General features: G+C 42.2%; 1 protein-coding gene across 6 annotated transcripts in view; it reads left to right on the top strand.

Annotated features, from left to right (window-relative positions):
* The window catches only part of Uggt2 (UDP-glucose glycoprotein glucosyltransferase 2), a 142,054-nt gene that overhangs the window by 123,329 nt on the left and 4,865 nt on the right, over positions 1-13,860 (top strand). For 3 of the 6 annotated variants that reach the window (XM_036199538.1, XM_036199539.1, XM_036199537.1), the window contains 3 exons: positions 1,293-1,409; positions 4,283-4,406; positions 12,425-12,622. In XM_036199538.1, the coding sequence (XP_036055431.1) occupies positions 1,293-1,409; positions 4,283-4,406; positions 12,425-12,447 (264 nt within the window). In that variant the 3' untranslated portion in view covers positions 12,448-12,622. Of the gene's footprint in view, positions 1-977; positions 1,175-1,292; positions 1,410-4,282; positions 4,407-12,424; positions 12,623-13,860 lie in introns of those variants that run through there. The other 3 variants (XR_004945917.1, XR_004945916.1, XR_004945918.1) reach the window with 2 other exon arrangements.

The following is a 13,860-nucleotide window of genomic DNA, read 5'->3' as shown; positions in this document are numbered from 1 at the left end:
GGTGGGTGCCCTAACTGACATCATAGAGTCTTCATCTAGTAACTGACAGAAATAGTTGCAGAGAGCCACAACCAAGCACCAGGCTGAGCTCTGGAAGTCCAGTCAAAGAGAGAGAAGAGGGATTCTATGAGCAAGGGACATCAAGACCATGATAGGGAAACGTACAGAGACAACCGAACCAAGCCAGTGGGAACTCATGAACTGTGGACTGACAGTTGTGGAGCCTGCATGGGACTGGACTAGGCCCTCTGCATGGGTGAGACAGTTGCATTGCTTGATCTGTTTGAGAGGCCCCTGGCAGTGGGAACAAGAGCCATCCCTGATGCATGAACTGGCTTTTTGGAGCCCACTGCCTATGGTGGGACACCTTGCTCAACCTTGATGCAGGCGAAAGAGCTTGGACCTGCCTCAGCTGAATGTGCTGGCTTTGCTGACTCCCCATGGGCGGCCATACCTTGTGGAGGAGGGGATGGGAGATAGGCTGGGAGGAAGGCTAGTGGGGCAGGAGGAGAGGGATAAAGGAGGGATCTTCTGTGGTTGGTATGTGGAATGAAAAAATTTCTTAATAAAAAAAAAAGGGGGGGGGGAGAAAACAACATCCAGTCCACTTGTATTTTGAAAAAAATAGAAAAATTACTCTATTATCTATATTATCTTTGTGAATTTGAAGTTTGATACCTAATTTACTTTTTATCATAACTAAGGAAAACTGTAAGTTTAATTATTTAGTCTTTGACTCCATGACTCCATCAAAGACCCAGAAGGGTGAAATGTTACCTAATGGCGGGGACATTTGGCTGCCTGGACAGTCACCCAAAGTTCTTCTATAATGTTGGGGCAACCAGCTTTGGCCTGCAGGCCTACTATATCTGACAGACATTTCTGAAAAGCAGGGAATTTTGAAGGACTGTCTTACTTGTCTTGTCAAAGTTTGACGGTTGCTTTTTTTTTTTTTTTTTGGCATCCTGCTGGTTCAGTTCGGACAGTACACTGTCAGCAGTTGAGGCAAGGGCATTTTCTTTGCCCAAATGCTCCATCCTTCTTCTTCCGATCATTCTCAGTTTGGGTCTCCTGCTTAATTCTATCCTGCTCAGCTATTGGCCAGTCGTCTTCTTTATTAAACCAATCACAGCAACAAGTCTTCACAATGTATAAAAGGATTATTCTACTGCAAGTAAGCATGCCAAGCTTAACATATGGAGATATTTCAAATTTATTGAATTTTTATGATATATTTAAAGTCTAAATGACAGCTTGATTCAGTCTCTTGCACATTAACTTTTTTTCAATAGGATCTTCCCAATAATATGATTTATCAAGTTGCCATTAAGTCTCTTCCTCAAGACTGGCTGTGGTGTGAAACCTGGTGTGATGATGAATCTAAACAAAGAGCCAAAACAATTGATCTGGTGAGTGTATATTTTCATTTATTCATGTATATAAGCATATACAAAAGTGTTCAAATTTAAAAATGTTGTTTTACAAATGAAATGGCACACATACCTGCACTTCTTCTTCTGTTTAGTCCCTTAGGAATTAAGTAAAAAGCTGTGTGCGGAGGTCCCCAAGACCCCTCAGCTTGCTGATTTGTAAGGAAAGAAATATATGAAGGTAACCCATGGTAAAGTTCAACAGAGAATGCAAATGGGATATATGAGACCTAGGGACACTGTGAAAGGAGCACATCTATGGATCATAAGCACAGAAGGAGAGAAATATGTACTAATGACAAAGAAAACTTTTTCAATTCGTAAACTAGAGACAGAAATGTCTGTCCAGGTCAGGAGGCATTTAGAACACCAAATAGACAAGACCAAAGGAGAACTTCTCCATAGTATATTATAGGTAAAAACCATAAATATTCAGAAAGAAGTACATGGAAAGCTGCAAAATATAAAGGCAGGCCCATCAGAATAAAAGAAAATTTCTCCGCAGATATTTTATAAACCATGAAGGCTTAGAACAATGTATTTCAAACTCTGAAAGACCACAGCTACCAAGCCAGAAGACCAAATCCATCAAAACTGAAGGAAGAAAAATGTTTCTATCCCTCTACTAAATAGTCTAGTACAGAGGAAGGTAAACAGGAGTGTGGGAACACATCCTGAATTCTGAAGTCCTCCTTCATGGTAGAAGTTGGTGACGTGTCTATATCCATGTGTAAGAGGTGCTTTCAGTGTTAGGTGCATGGCTTCCTCCTAGCAGTAGCTGCACACAGAGAAAGGAGGGTGGCATGAATTTGGGTGTTTAGACAAATCAGCTTTCCCTCAAACACTTAAAAATTAAGGAACATGGGGCGAGAGAGATGGTTAAGTGGTTAAGACAGGGCAGAAATAATTTACATTTTTTTTTGTCAAAATATCACAGTGGTCTCTAGCCCAGTTGCTAATATGTTGCTAATACTGTTCCTTTTTTGAAAGTTCTTAAGCTGGTCCACATAGCCCATGTACCATCAGCACTACTGTCTTCCAAGATCCCACCAGGATAGCCTATTAAGTCACGCTCACAGTGTTCAACCAATTTTCCAGTCCAAAGTCACAAAATGTCTTAACACTTCCTCCAAAAATATATGGGTTAGGCATGTCAGAGGAATAATCCACTCCCTTGTACCAACTTCTGTCTTATTTATTTTCAGTTGCTGTGATAAGATATCATGACCAAGGTCTTAGTGTTTCTGTTGCTATGAAGGGAGACCATGACCATAGCAACTCTTATAAAGGAAAATATTTAATTGGGGTGGCTCACTTACAGTTCACAGGTTCAGTTCACTATTGTCATGGTGGGACAAGACAGTGTGCAGGCAGACATGGTACTGGAGAAGTAGCTGAGAGCCCTACTTATTGCAGGCAACAGGAAGTGGACTGTGTCACATTGAGTGAAGCTTGAGTAAAGGAGATCTTAAAGCCCACCCCTACAGTGACGCATCTTCCAACAAGGCCACATCTCCAAAGAGTGCCACTCCTTCAGAATTATGGGGGCCAATTACATTCAAACTACCACAGTAATTTATAGGGAAAAATTTACTGAAGGCTTACAGTTCTGGAGGTTAGAGTCCATAACGGTCACGGGAGTGTGGCTGCAGCAGCCGAGCATGGTATTGAGGGCAGGAGCCGAGGGCATTTGAGTGCATGAGCACGAGGCAGAGGGAGCCAACCGGAGATGAGGTGGGCTTCTGAACCTTGAAGGCCCACCCCAATGACACAACGAGGCCATACCTCATCTTTCCCAAATGGTTCCACAGACTAGGAACCAAGCATTCAAGTTTATGAACCTATGGGGTCCATTTTCATTCAAAATTCTACAGGAGCTTAATAGAAAGAGAATAAAGCTCCTCTGTAGAGGAAGGACCTTGGAAAATATAGGGTACCATTGAGCTACTAGTCAGCTTTTTAAAGGACATATGGCAAAAACTTGGATGAGTCATGGAGAGGGGCCATGTTCTGGTATGCCGAGTTAGCCCAACCACAAGGTGTCCCCTGCCTCCTCTCAGTTTCTGTCACATCCTCACTTAGAGCTCCCAGGCAAGACTGAGAGATAACCAGAACTCTGTCTGGCATCCCTGGCCTCCAGCAAGGGCGTTCTCAGAACTGCTGCTTTGGGCTTCCTGCCTGTCTCACCAGTTTCGAGTTCCTGTTCTCATCTGTATTAAAGTTGTAATATTTTATGCACATGATTGTGTCCCTGACATCTGAGTCCAGAGTTACCTCATCTCCCAGTCATTGCAGTCCCTACAGAAAGGATACAAAGACTCACAGTACAGTATAGATGATGTAGGTGATTGCAGAGTAACGCAGAGCGGTACAGTCTTCATGAGCCAATAGACTATTACCCGAGAAACTACTGCCTGGTCCACATACTGAGCATGTTCTGTACATCTTTTATACTCTGTAGACAATTTTAGACCTTTTGTTCTGTGCAGGTCTGTTAGAGCAGAAGAGGATAGAGTGATGTGATGAACACCAGAGAAGGGCAAGGCTTTGTTCTTTACCAGAAAGCTTCCTGGTGTGCTCACTTCTCAAACTTCTGACCAGTAATTAAATTTGTGTTAAGTCCTGGGTTTCACAGGCTGTTGACTATAAAGGAGTAGGCAGGTCAGCTCCAGTGTCCTGCAGTCTTGATAATGTCCAGTCACTCAACAAACAGTGGGGCTATGCTCTTTATCATTTGTGTCATATTACGTCAGCCCTGGTGACATACTAAGGGTCTCAAGTATTTCCTTTATTTCTCCTGAAATGTGGTCATTTTGTTCTGTTTTACTGACAAATTTTGTTTGAACTTTTAGTGCAATAATCCCAAAACAAAAGAACCCAAACTAGAAGCTGCTGTGAGGATTGTCCCAGAATGGGTCGAATATGATACAGAAATACGAAAATTATTAGATTATCTTGAAAATAAGAAAAATGCAAGTAAGTGATCGCCCTATGTGTGAGCTGTGTTGTGTTAATAAGATCAGGATAAGTTAAAGACTCTTAGTGAAGTCATGAAAGAACTGTTACTATTTCATTAGGAAAGTATGATATGATTAAGAATTTCATTTTGGGGGCTGGCGAGATGGCCCAGCAAGTAGGAGCACTGGCTGCTCTTGCAGAGGACTCAGTCCAGTCCCCAGCACCCACACAGAGGTTCACAGCCATCTGTAACTCCAGTTCAGGGGACCTGATGCCTTCGTTGAACTTGCATGAACACCAAGCATGGTGTACATACATATATTTGCAGGCAAAATATACATAAAATGAAATAATAAATTTTGAAAAAAATTTAGAGAATCTCATCTTATTTAGGCTAAGTTCACAAATTTTTTATTAAAATGTGTATTAATTGCATCTATTAGTAGCTTTCTCTTAAACATTTAAGTACATTTAAGACAGAGAATATAGCTTTAATTTCAATCTTTATATAAATGAGTAGTATAAGATGATTTTAGGAAACATGTGTTTACTAAAACATGGAAGTTAAAAATGGAGGACTTTTGATCTCTAAGATTGTACTGAATTTCCCAAATGTGGAAACCCAAGCAAGCCCCCAAAAGCTCCCAAAGAACATCACCTCCTACCTCGAGACTTGCCGTTCATAACGGGCTTCCCTTGTTCCTGTCCTAGTACCTTTAGTGATGAGTTGAATGTTTCTGACTTGATTTTCTTCATTTCTCATATTTTAAAAGTTGCCATTATCTTGACATTTCTTCACTGAATATAATCATTCAGCAAATATGTTTGTCTTCCCAGGAATTTATCCAAGATACCTAATGTTTGCTGTATAGTTGCTTATAATACTCCTTTTTATTATTTTTATTTAGTCTTCCCTTATATAATACATCCCAAATACAACCTTCCCGCTCTACCCCTCTTCTCAGTTACTGCCCCCTACCTCCCCTTTCTCCAGATCCACTCCTCCTCCATTTCCCTTCAAAAATGAGCAGGCCTCCCAGGGATATCAGCCAAACATGGCCTAACAAGTTACAAAAGGACCAGGCACAAACCCCTCATATCAAGGCTGGACAAGGAACGAGGAAGGAAAAGGGTCTCTCTAGGCAAAACAGAGGCAGACCCCACTCCCACTGTTAGGAGTCCCACAAAAACTCCAATGTAAACAAACATAACATCTATGTAGAGGGCCTAGCTCAGACCCATGCAAGCTCCATAGTTGCTGCTTCAGTCTCTGTGAGTCCCCAGGAGCCCTGCTTAGTTGATCCTGTGGACTGTGCTCTTCCAGTGTCCTTGACTCCTCTGGCTCCTATAGTCCTTCCTCTCCTTCTTCCATGGCATTCTCTGAACTCTGCCTAATAATTGGCAGTAGGTCTCTGCATCTGTTCCCATCAGCTGCCAGAGGAAGCATCTCTGGTGATTATTGGGCTAGGCAACGATTTATGAGTATAGCAGAATATCATTAGGTATCATTTCATTGACGTTTTGTTTTATTTTTGCCAGTCATGTTTAGTTCTACCCTAGGTCTGTGGGATGTCCAGTTTCTGGTTCCTGGCCATTCAGGGAGTATTGGACATGGGCTCTATCTTGTTGCATGGGACTCAAGTTAGACCAGTCATTGGTTGGCCACTCCCACATGTTCTGAGCCATCATTGCCCCAGCACATCTTGTGGACAGGAAAGGTTATCAAATGTTTTGTAGCTGGGTTGGTGTCCCAGTCCCACCACTGGAAACCTAGTCTGGCGACAGAAAATGGCCTCTTGAGGCTCCATATCCTCCATTATTAGGGGTCCTCAGTAGGGTCATCCTCATAAATTTCAGAAAGTTCCCACTGTACTGGGTTTCCAAATTGTCCCCAAATGCCCCGTATTCCAGTACTCTCTCCTTCCATCCTTCCATCCTTCCTTCCCTCCCTCCCTTCCTCCCCCCACCTGATCCCTCCTGTTCCTATCCCTGTCCACCCCTAGTTACCCACAAAATCTATCTCCCCTTCCCAAGGAGATTCATGCACGCCACCTTGAACCCTCCTTGTCACTTAGCCTCTCTGTTCTGTGGGTTGTAGCACGGTTATCCTTTACTTAGTAGCTAATAACCACTTACAAGTGAGTACACACCATGTTTGTCTTTCTGGATCTGGATTACCTCACTCAGGATGATTGTTTAGTTCCATCCATTGGCCTGCATATTTCATGGTGTCATTTTTTAACATTTTTTATTGATTCTTTAGGAATTTCACTTGTACCCCAGTCCTGCTCATTTCCCAGTCCCTCCATATCTGTGCCTCACCCCCATAGCATCCCCCCAAAAGAAAAATTTTAAAATATTAATTAAAAACAACAAAAGAAACCACTTCACTCTGTCTTTCCTGCCTTTCCATCACCTCTTCATTTGTGTTAATGGCGTTGGGAGCTGTGGTGTGTCACACAGTACACCCTTTTGTCCACTCAGCCTTACTTGCAAATGTTCATTGCTATGAGTTGTTACTCTGGTTCAAGACCTCTGGTATATCATCAGAACTGGACCCTCAGCAAACTCCTCTCAGATATCCCGCTGTTGCCCTGAGTCATGGAGAGCCTGTGCTTATGTTTCCATAGGACCAGTCCCTTCAGACACTCTGCTGGTCATAGATGGGGTAGATACTGGGGTGGGCTAACTCAGAGCTCTGGATGTGGGTCTGGGTGGTAACTGATTTGTCAGTCTGAGACTGCTTGTCCCAGGTGAGGGGGGAGCCAGCTCTTCTACACCCATGCAGTTGAGGTGAGCTCTCCCATGCCTGTGGTGAGGGGGAGGGCCACGACTCCCAAGTGCAGGGCTAGCTCTCCCATGAGGAAAGGCCAGCTCTTCGGCTGCAGTGGCCAGCCAGGAGCAAGGCCAGCTCTCCCAGGCCCAGCCAAGGGCAGTGCTGGCTCAGCACAGCCCTCAGATTCCAACACTCCTGGTTCCCATGGCCCCCTTTGGTAACTTGGACCATGGAGACCAACACAGACCCCAGCTGCAGCAGGACCACAGACCCAGACATGGCTCTGTGCAGCAGCTCAGGCCTGGATGACACCTTGGCCCTGGGTGGCAGCTCAGGCTACTCAGATCAGCATGTCCCAGCAACAGCACAGTCCCCAGACACCAACATGGCCATATGTGGCAGCCATGTGGCCTTTTGGTGGCAACACAGGCCACAGACTTCAACACAGACAGACCCTGGCTGCAGGAGGACTGTGGACCTAGACATGGTCCTTGGCAGAAGCCTGGGCCCAGATGTCACCATAGCCCCAGTGACATCATGGTCCTTGGACACCAACATAGCCCTGTGTGGCTATCCAGACCTCTGGCATCCATGTGGCCTTCAATGGCAGAGGTATCCATGGAGATTAACACAGACCCTGGCTGCAGTGGGACCACAGACCCAGACATGGCCCTCAGCTGTAGCTCTTTGGGTGGACATCACCATGGCCCCAGGTGGCAGCACAGGTCACTCAGATAAGTGTGGCCTCAGTGGCAGCGTGGCCCTCGGACACCAATAGGGCCATGGGTGGCAGCCCAGGTCCAGACCTCAGGCATCCACCATGGCCATTGGTGGTAGCCAGAGCAATGGACATCAGCACAGACCCTGGTTGCAGTAGGGCCATGGACCCAGACATGGCCCTCAGCTGCAGCTTGGGCCTGGATGTCACTATGGCCCTGGGTGCCAGTACAAGCCACCTGTATCAGCCCGTTTCTCTCTGCCTTCACTTCAGTTCCACCTCTTTCCACAGCACATGAAAAAGTCCACTTCACTTCCTTCCCCACTTCTCCACCATATAGTTGCTCACCATAATGGCATCTACTGTTGGCCTATGGGTGTCTTCCATCCACCTGGGCTCTGAGGACTCAGGCAGGCCTGAGGCTGTCGTCAGCCAGCCTGGGCTATGAGCAATGTCATCTTTTATTAATAGCTGAGTAATGCTCTGTTGTGAAAATGTACCACATTTTCTTTATTCATTCTTTGGATATTCTAGGTTATTTCCAGTTTCTGACTATTATGAATAAACCTGTTATGAATATAGTTGAGCAAGTGTCCTTGTAGTATGATGGACTATCCTTTGGGTATATACCCAAGAGTCTAGCTAGGTTTTGAGGTAGATAGATTCCCAGTTTTCGAAGGAACCGCCATATTGATTTCCATAGTGGCTGTACAAGTTTGCACTCCCACCAGCAACAGAGGAGTGTTCTTATTCCACATCCTTGCCAGCACGAGCTGTCACTTGTGTGATTGATCTTAGTCATTCTGACAGGTGTAAGATGAAATTTAAGAGTTGTTTTGATTTTTATTTCTCTGATGGCCAAAGATGTTGAACATTTATTTCTTTAAGTGTTTGTCATTTGAGTTTCCTCTATTGAGATTTCTCCTTTTTAAATCTGTACCCCAGTTTTTAATTGAATTATTTGGTTTGTTGATATCTAGTTTCTTGAGTTCATTGTATATTTTGGATGTTAGCACTCTATTGGATGTGGAGTTGGTGAAAATACTTTCCATTCCATAGGCTACCATTTGTCCTGTTGATGGTGTCCTTTGCCTTACAGAAGTTCTTCAGTTTGAGGAGGTCCCATTTATTAGTTGCCAGTCTTGGGGCCTGCGCTATTGGTGCTCTGTTCAGGAAGTTGTCTCCTGTGCCAATGCAATGAAGACTATTCCCATTTTTCCCTTCTATCAGGTTCAGTGTATCTGGGTTAATATTGAGAGGTCTTTGATCCACTTGGACTTGAGTTTTGTGCAGGGTGATAGATATGGATCTATTTGCATTCTTTTACATGCCGACATCCAGCTAGAGCAGTACCATTTGTTGAAGATGCTTTCTTTTTTCCATTGTGTATTTCTGGCTTCTTTATCAAAAATCAGATGTCCATCGGTGTGTGGATTTATGCCCAGATTTTTATTTGATTCTGTTGACCAATGTGTCTGTTTTTATGCCAATACCATGTGGTTTTTATTACTGTAGCTCTGTAATACAGCTTGAAATCAGGGATGGTGATTCCTCCAAAAGTTCTTCTATTGTATAAAATTGTTTTAACTATCCTGGGATTTTTGTTTTTCCATATTAAGTTGAGTATTATCCTTTCAAGATCTGTGAAGATTGTGTTGGAATTTTGATTGGGATGATTTTGAATCTGTAGATTGCTTTTGGTAGGTTGGCCTTTTTACTGTGTTAATCCTTACTGATCCATGAGCCTGGGAGATCTTTCCATTTTCTGATATCTTCTTCAATTTCTTTCTTCAAAGACTTGAAGTTCTTCTTATGCAAGCTTTCACCTGCTTCATTAGAATTACCACAAGATGTTTTATATTATTTGTGGTTATTATGAAAGGTATTGTTTCCCTAATTTCTTTCTCAATCTGTCATTTGTATATAGGAGGGCCATGAGTTTGTTTTTTGTTGTTGGTGGTGGTGGTGGTGGTGGTTTTTGGTGTGTTTTTTGTTTTGTTTTTTTGAGTTGCTCTTGTATCCAGCCACTTTGCTCAAGTTGTTTATAAATTGAGTTCCCTGGTATTATTTTTGGACACACTATTCATATCATCTACAAATAGCAATACATTGGTTTCTTCCTTTCCAATTTGTATCCCCGAGATCTCCTTCACTTGTCTTACTGCTCTAGCTAGAATTTCAAGTAGTAAGTATATTGAATAGATATGGAGAGCGTGGGCAGCCTTGTTTTGTTCCTGATTTTAGTGTAATTAACTTGAGTTTTTATCCATTTAATTTGATGTTAGCTATAGATTTGCTGTAAATTGCTTTTATTGTGTTTAGGTATGTGCCTTGTATCCCTAATCTAATACTTTTTTTTCTTTTAAATTTTTTATTCATTTACATACCAATCACAGTTCCCCCTGCCTCCCCTCCTCTCACTACCCCCCAACCCCTCCATTCACTCCTCAGAGAGGGTAAGGCCTCCATGGGAAGTCAACAAAGTCTAGCACATCCAGTTGAAGCAGGAGCAAGCCCCTCCCCCCTGTATTGAGGCTGAGCAAGGTATCCCACCATAGGTAATGGGCTCCAAAAAGCCAGCTCATGCACCAGGGATAAATTCTGGTCCACTGCCAGGGTCCCCTCCAACAGACCAAGCAGCTGTCACCCACATTCAGGACCCACAGCTGTCGGTCCAAGAGTCCATGAGCTCCCACTAGCTGACATCAGCTGCCTCTGTACATTTCCCCATCCGACCTCTCCCACTTATCCCTCCCCGCCTCTTCAGCTGGACTCCAGGAGCTCAGCCCAGGGCTTGGCTGGGGATCTCTGCAAAGGCTTCCACCAGTTACTGGAGGAAGGCGCTATGATGACAGTTAGGGTAGTCACCAGTCTGATTGCAGGGGAAGGTCAGTTCAGGCACCTATCCACTATTGTTAGGAATCTCAGCTGGGGTCATCCTTGTGGATTCCTGGGAATTTCCCTAGTACCAGGTTTCTCCCTGACTCCATAATGGCTCCCTCTAACAAGATATGTCTTTCATTGCTCTCCCTCTCTGTCCCTCCCCCTAGTTCTTCTGCTGAGAATTCTGTTTATATCAGTACCGAATTTTTAAATTGGATCATTTGGTATTTTGATGGCTAGTTTCTTGGGTTCTTTATATATTCTGGATATCAGCCCTCTGTCAGATATGTGGTTGGTGAAGATCTTTTCCCATTCTGTAGGCTGCTGTTTTGTCATATTGACCATGTCCTTTGCCTTATAGAAGCTTCTTCTCCAATACTTTTATGATTGGGTGTTGGATTTTGTTAAAGGCTTTAACAGCATCTAACGAGATGATTATGTGTTGGTGTTTTTTTTTTCCTTTGTTAATATGGTGGATTACATTGACAGTTTTTTTGGGTTTTTGTTTTTGTTTGTTTTTTTGGTTTTTTTTTTTTTTTTTTTTTTTTTTGGACCTGGGGATCGAACCCAGGGCCTTGTGCTTGCTAGGCAAGTGCTCTATCACTGAGCTAAATCCCCAACCCCCGACAGTTTTTTTATATGTTGAACCATCCCTGCATCTAGTGGATGAAGCCTACTTGATCATGGTGGATGATCTTTATGGTGAGTTTGGATTCAGTTTGCAGGTATTTTGTTGAGTGTTTTTACACCTATGTTCATAAAGGCAGTTGGTCTATGATACTCTTTCTTTGTTGAATCTTTGTGTGGTTTGGGTATCAGAGAAACTGTGGCCTCATAAAATGAATTGGGCAATGTTCCTTCTGTTTCTATTTTGTGGAATAATTTGAGAAGTGTTGGCATTATTTATTCTTTGGAAGTCTGGTAGAATTCTGTGCTAAAATCATCTGGACCTGGGCTTTTTTGGTTGGGAGAATTTTAATGTCTGTTTCTATTTCCTGGGGTTTATAGGTCTATTTATCTAATCTTGATTTAACTTTGGTAAGTAGTATCTATCAAGAAAACTATCCATTTCTTTTAGATTTTCCAATTTGGTGGAGTACAGGTTTTTAAAGTATTACCTGATGATTGCCTGGATTTCCTCCGTGTCTGTTGTTATGTTCTCCTTTTCCTTTCTGATTTAATTAGCCTAGAAGTTCTCTCTGTGTGTCTTTTGTGGTGCAGGGCAGACATGTGGGTGTCTTCAGACAGCCCAGGCTGCATAGCTGTATTCTTAAAGACTTCAGTCTAGTATCATTTATCTTAAACCACATGAGATTTTAATCCTATGCCGTATTTGTTTATATAGTATATTAATGTTTATTTCACAAAATGTTATTTGTGTTTATATATATGCATGTATGTGTTTCTTGTTCTCATAGACTTGTGTACATTCACATTCTATAGGTGGCTAAAAAGACACACATTTATTTTGTATTAGAATGGATACCAAAATGTACAAAGAGCTAGGCCTACACTGAATGACAACATACACATGGTAAATTAGTAAGCAGGTCTCTGTCAAAACTTGGACTTTTTATATATCTCATTCCTTAATGACATTTTAGGCTAATTTTATATTTTGAGATTTCAAAAACTAAACAAACTTTCCTTCCCCTGCAGTTTCTGTACATGATGAACTCTAGCACTGGTTTCCAGAAGATAAACTATGATGAAAATCTGCCACCTGCTGGGAATTTGTGGAACTGCTGGAACTAGTAGGCCTTCATTCAAATTATTGACATATTCACTTTTTATAAACTTTATTTAAAATACTTGTAAAGTTCTAAAATAAACTTAATTTATGTGGTTGATAGATTATTCCCTTTTTCTGGTTGCTTAAGACATTGTTATTTTATGCAGTTAGTTTGATGTTGTCAAACGTCCTGGAAGTCTGTGACAGTCCTTAAAGGTCCTCACTGGTGTTTATCAAACCGTCAACATCTTTTAGTATTCCAGCTTTAAGTATACCCATAGTTCCTTACTCACAGAGTGCATGTCATCAAATTACAGAAATTCATGCTTTTTAAGAAAAAGGACTCATGGCTTTCTCTCAGTTATTAAAAACAAGCCTATTTTATACTTTAACTGTCATTTTTAAATGGAAGTCATAGTGCACTGTAATTATTTATTTATCTTAAATCACAGGTTTTTAATCTTGTGCTGTGTTTACATTGTTCTGAATGTTTCTATTTTATCAAATGATATGCATGTCTATACATATTATACATTTTTTAAAAGACTGGATACTTTTATAGAAACTAAATAAAGGATGTAAATCATATAGTCCTGTAGAAACTAAGTAAAAGATTTTCCCTTCTGTGTTTAAGTGGATAAATAGGAATAGTGGCTATTTTTTAACTATTCAAATATTCTATACTTTCAACATCTTGGGACTAGGACATACATACTTCATTGTCATTTAATCTCAAATCCACCAAAGTATCATCAGGATGTCCAGCCTGTGGCCCCCTTGGCTGCATGTGTGCTGTGGGCTGCATTCATCCCAGGGATAGTTATCCATGAGGCTGAGCACATCTGTAGATGCAGCCTCATGATGCAGTATGAAAAGGTTGGACACCTCTGATAGGTCTGCTGTAACCATGGCAATTCATGATTGCTTAAAAAGCTCTCCAGATTCTTCATGAGAAATATTTAGTAGAGCTAGTGGTTACCTAGTGTTCCATGCGCCCCTTCAGGATTCTATCAGATGGAATCATAGGTCATCTTGAAAACCTCCTGTGTAATGAGGAAGCCTCTACCTCTAGAGGTGGGCTGTTCATGTGAGGCAGGTTTATATACAAGTTCCATACTGAGACAGAAGCCACCTGTGCCTTCATTCCCTTTAGCTCTTCAAAGTTAGACAACCCACTGTATCTGACAGTATATCCTAGATTTGGAAAATACCTATGTTCACCAGCTTCCTGTTGCTGTGATAAAATACCCAAGATAAACAACTGAGGGAAGAAAGGTTCGTTTTCACTCAGGTCCATGGTCACTTGCCCACATTGCTGTGGGCTCACCAGAGCACGGGAAATCATAGGAGCACCTCATGGCTT

The sequence above is a fragment of the Onychomys torridus genome, chromosome 9 (genome assembly GCF_903995425.1).
Source record: "Onychomys torridus chromosome 9, mOncTor1.1, whole genome shotgun sequence".
Lineage (NCBI taxonomy): Eukaryota > Metazoa > Chordata > Mammalia > Rodentia > Cricetidae > Onychomys > Onychomys torridus.
The sequence above is the reverse complement of the archived record's forward strand: the minus strand, read 5'-3'. Positions and strand labels throughout refer to the sequence as shown.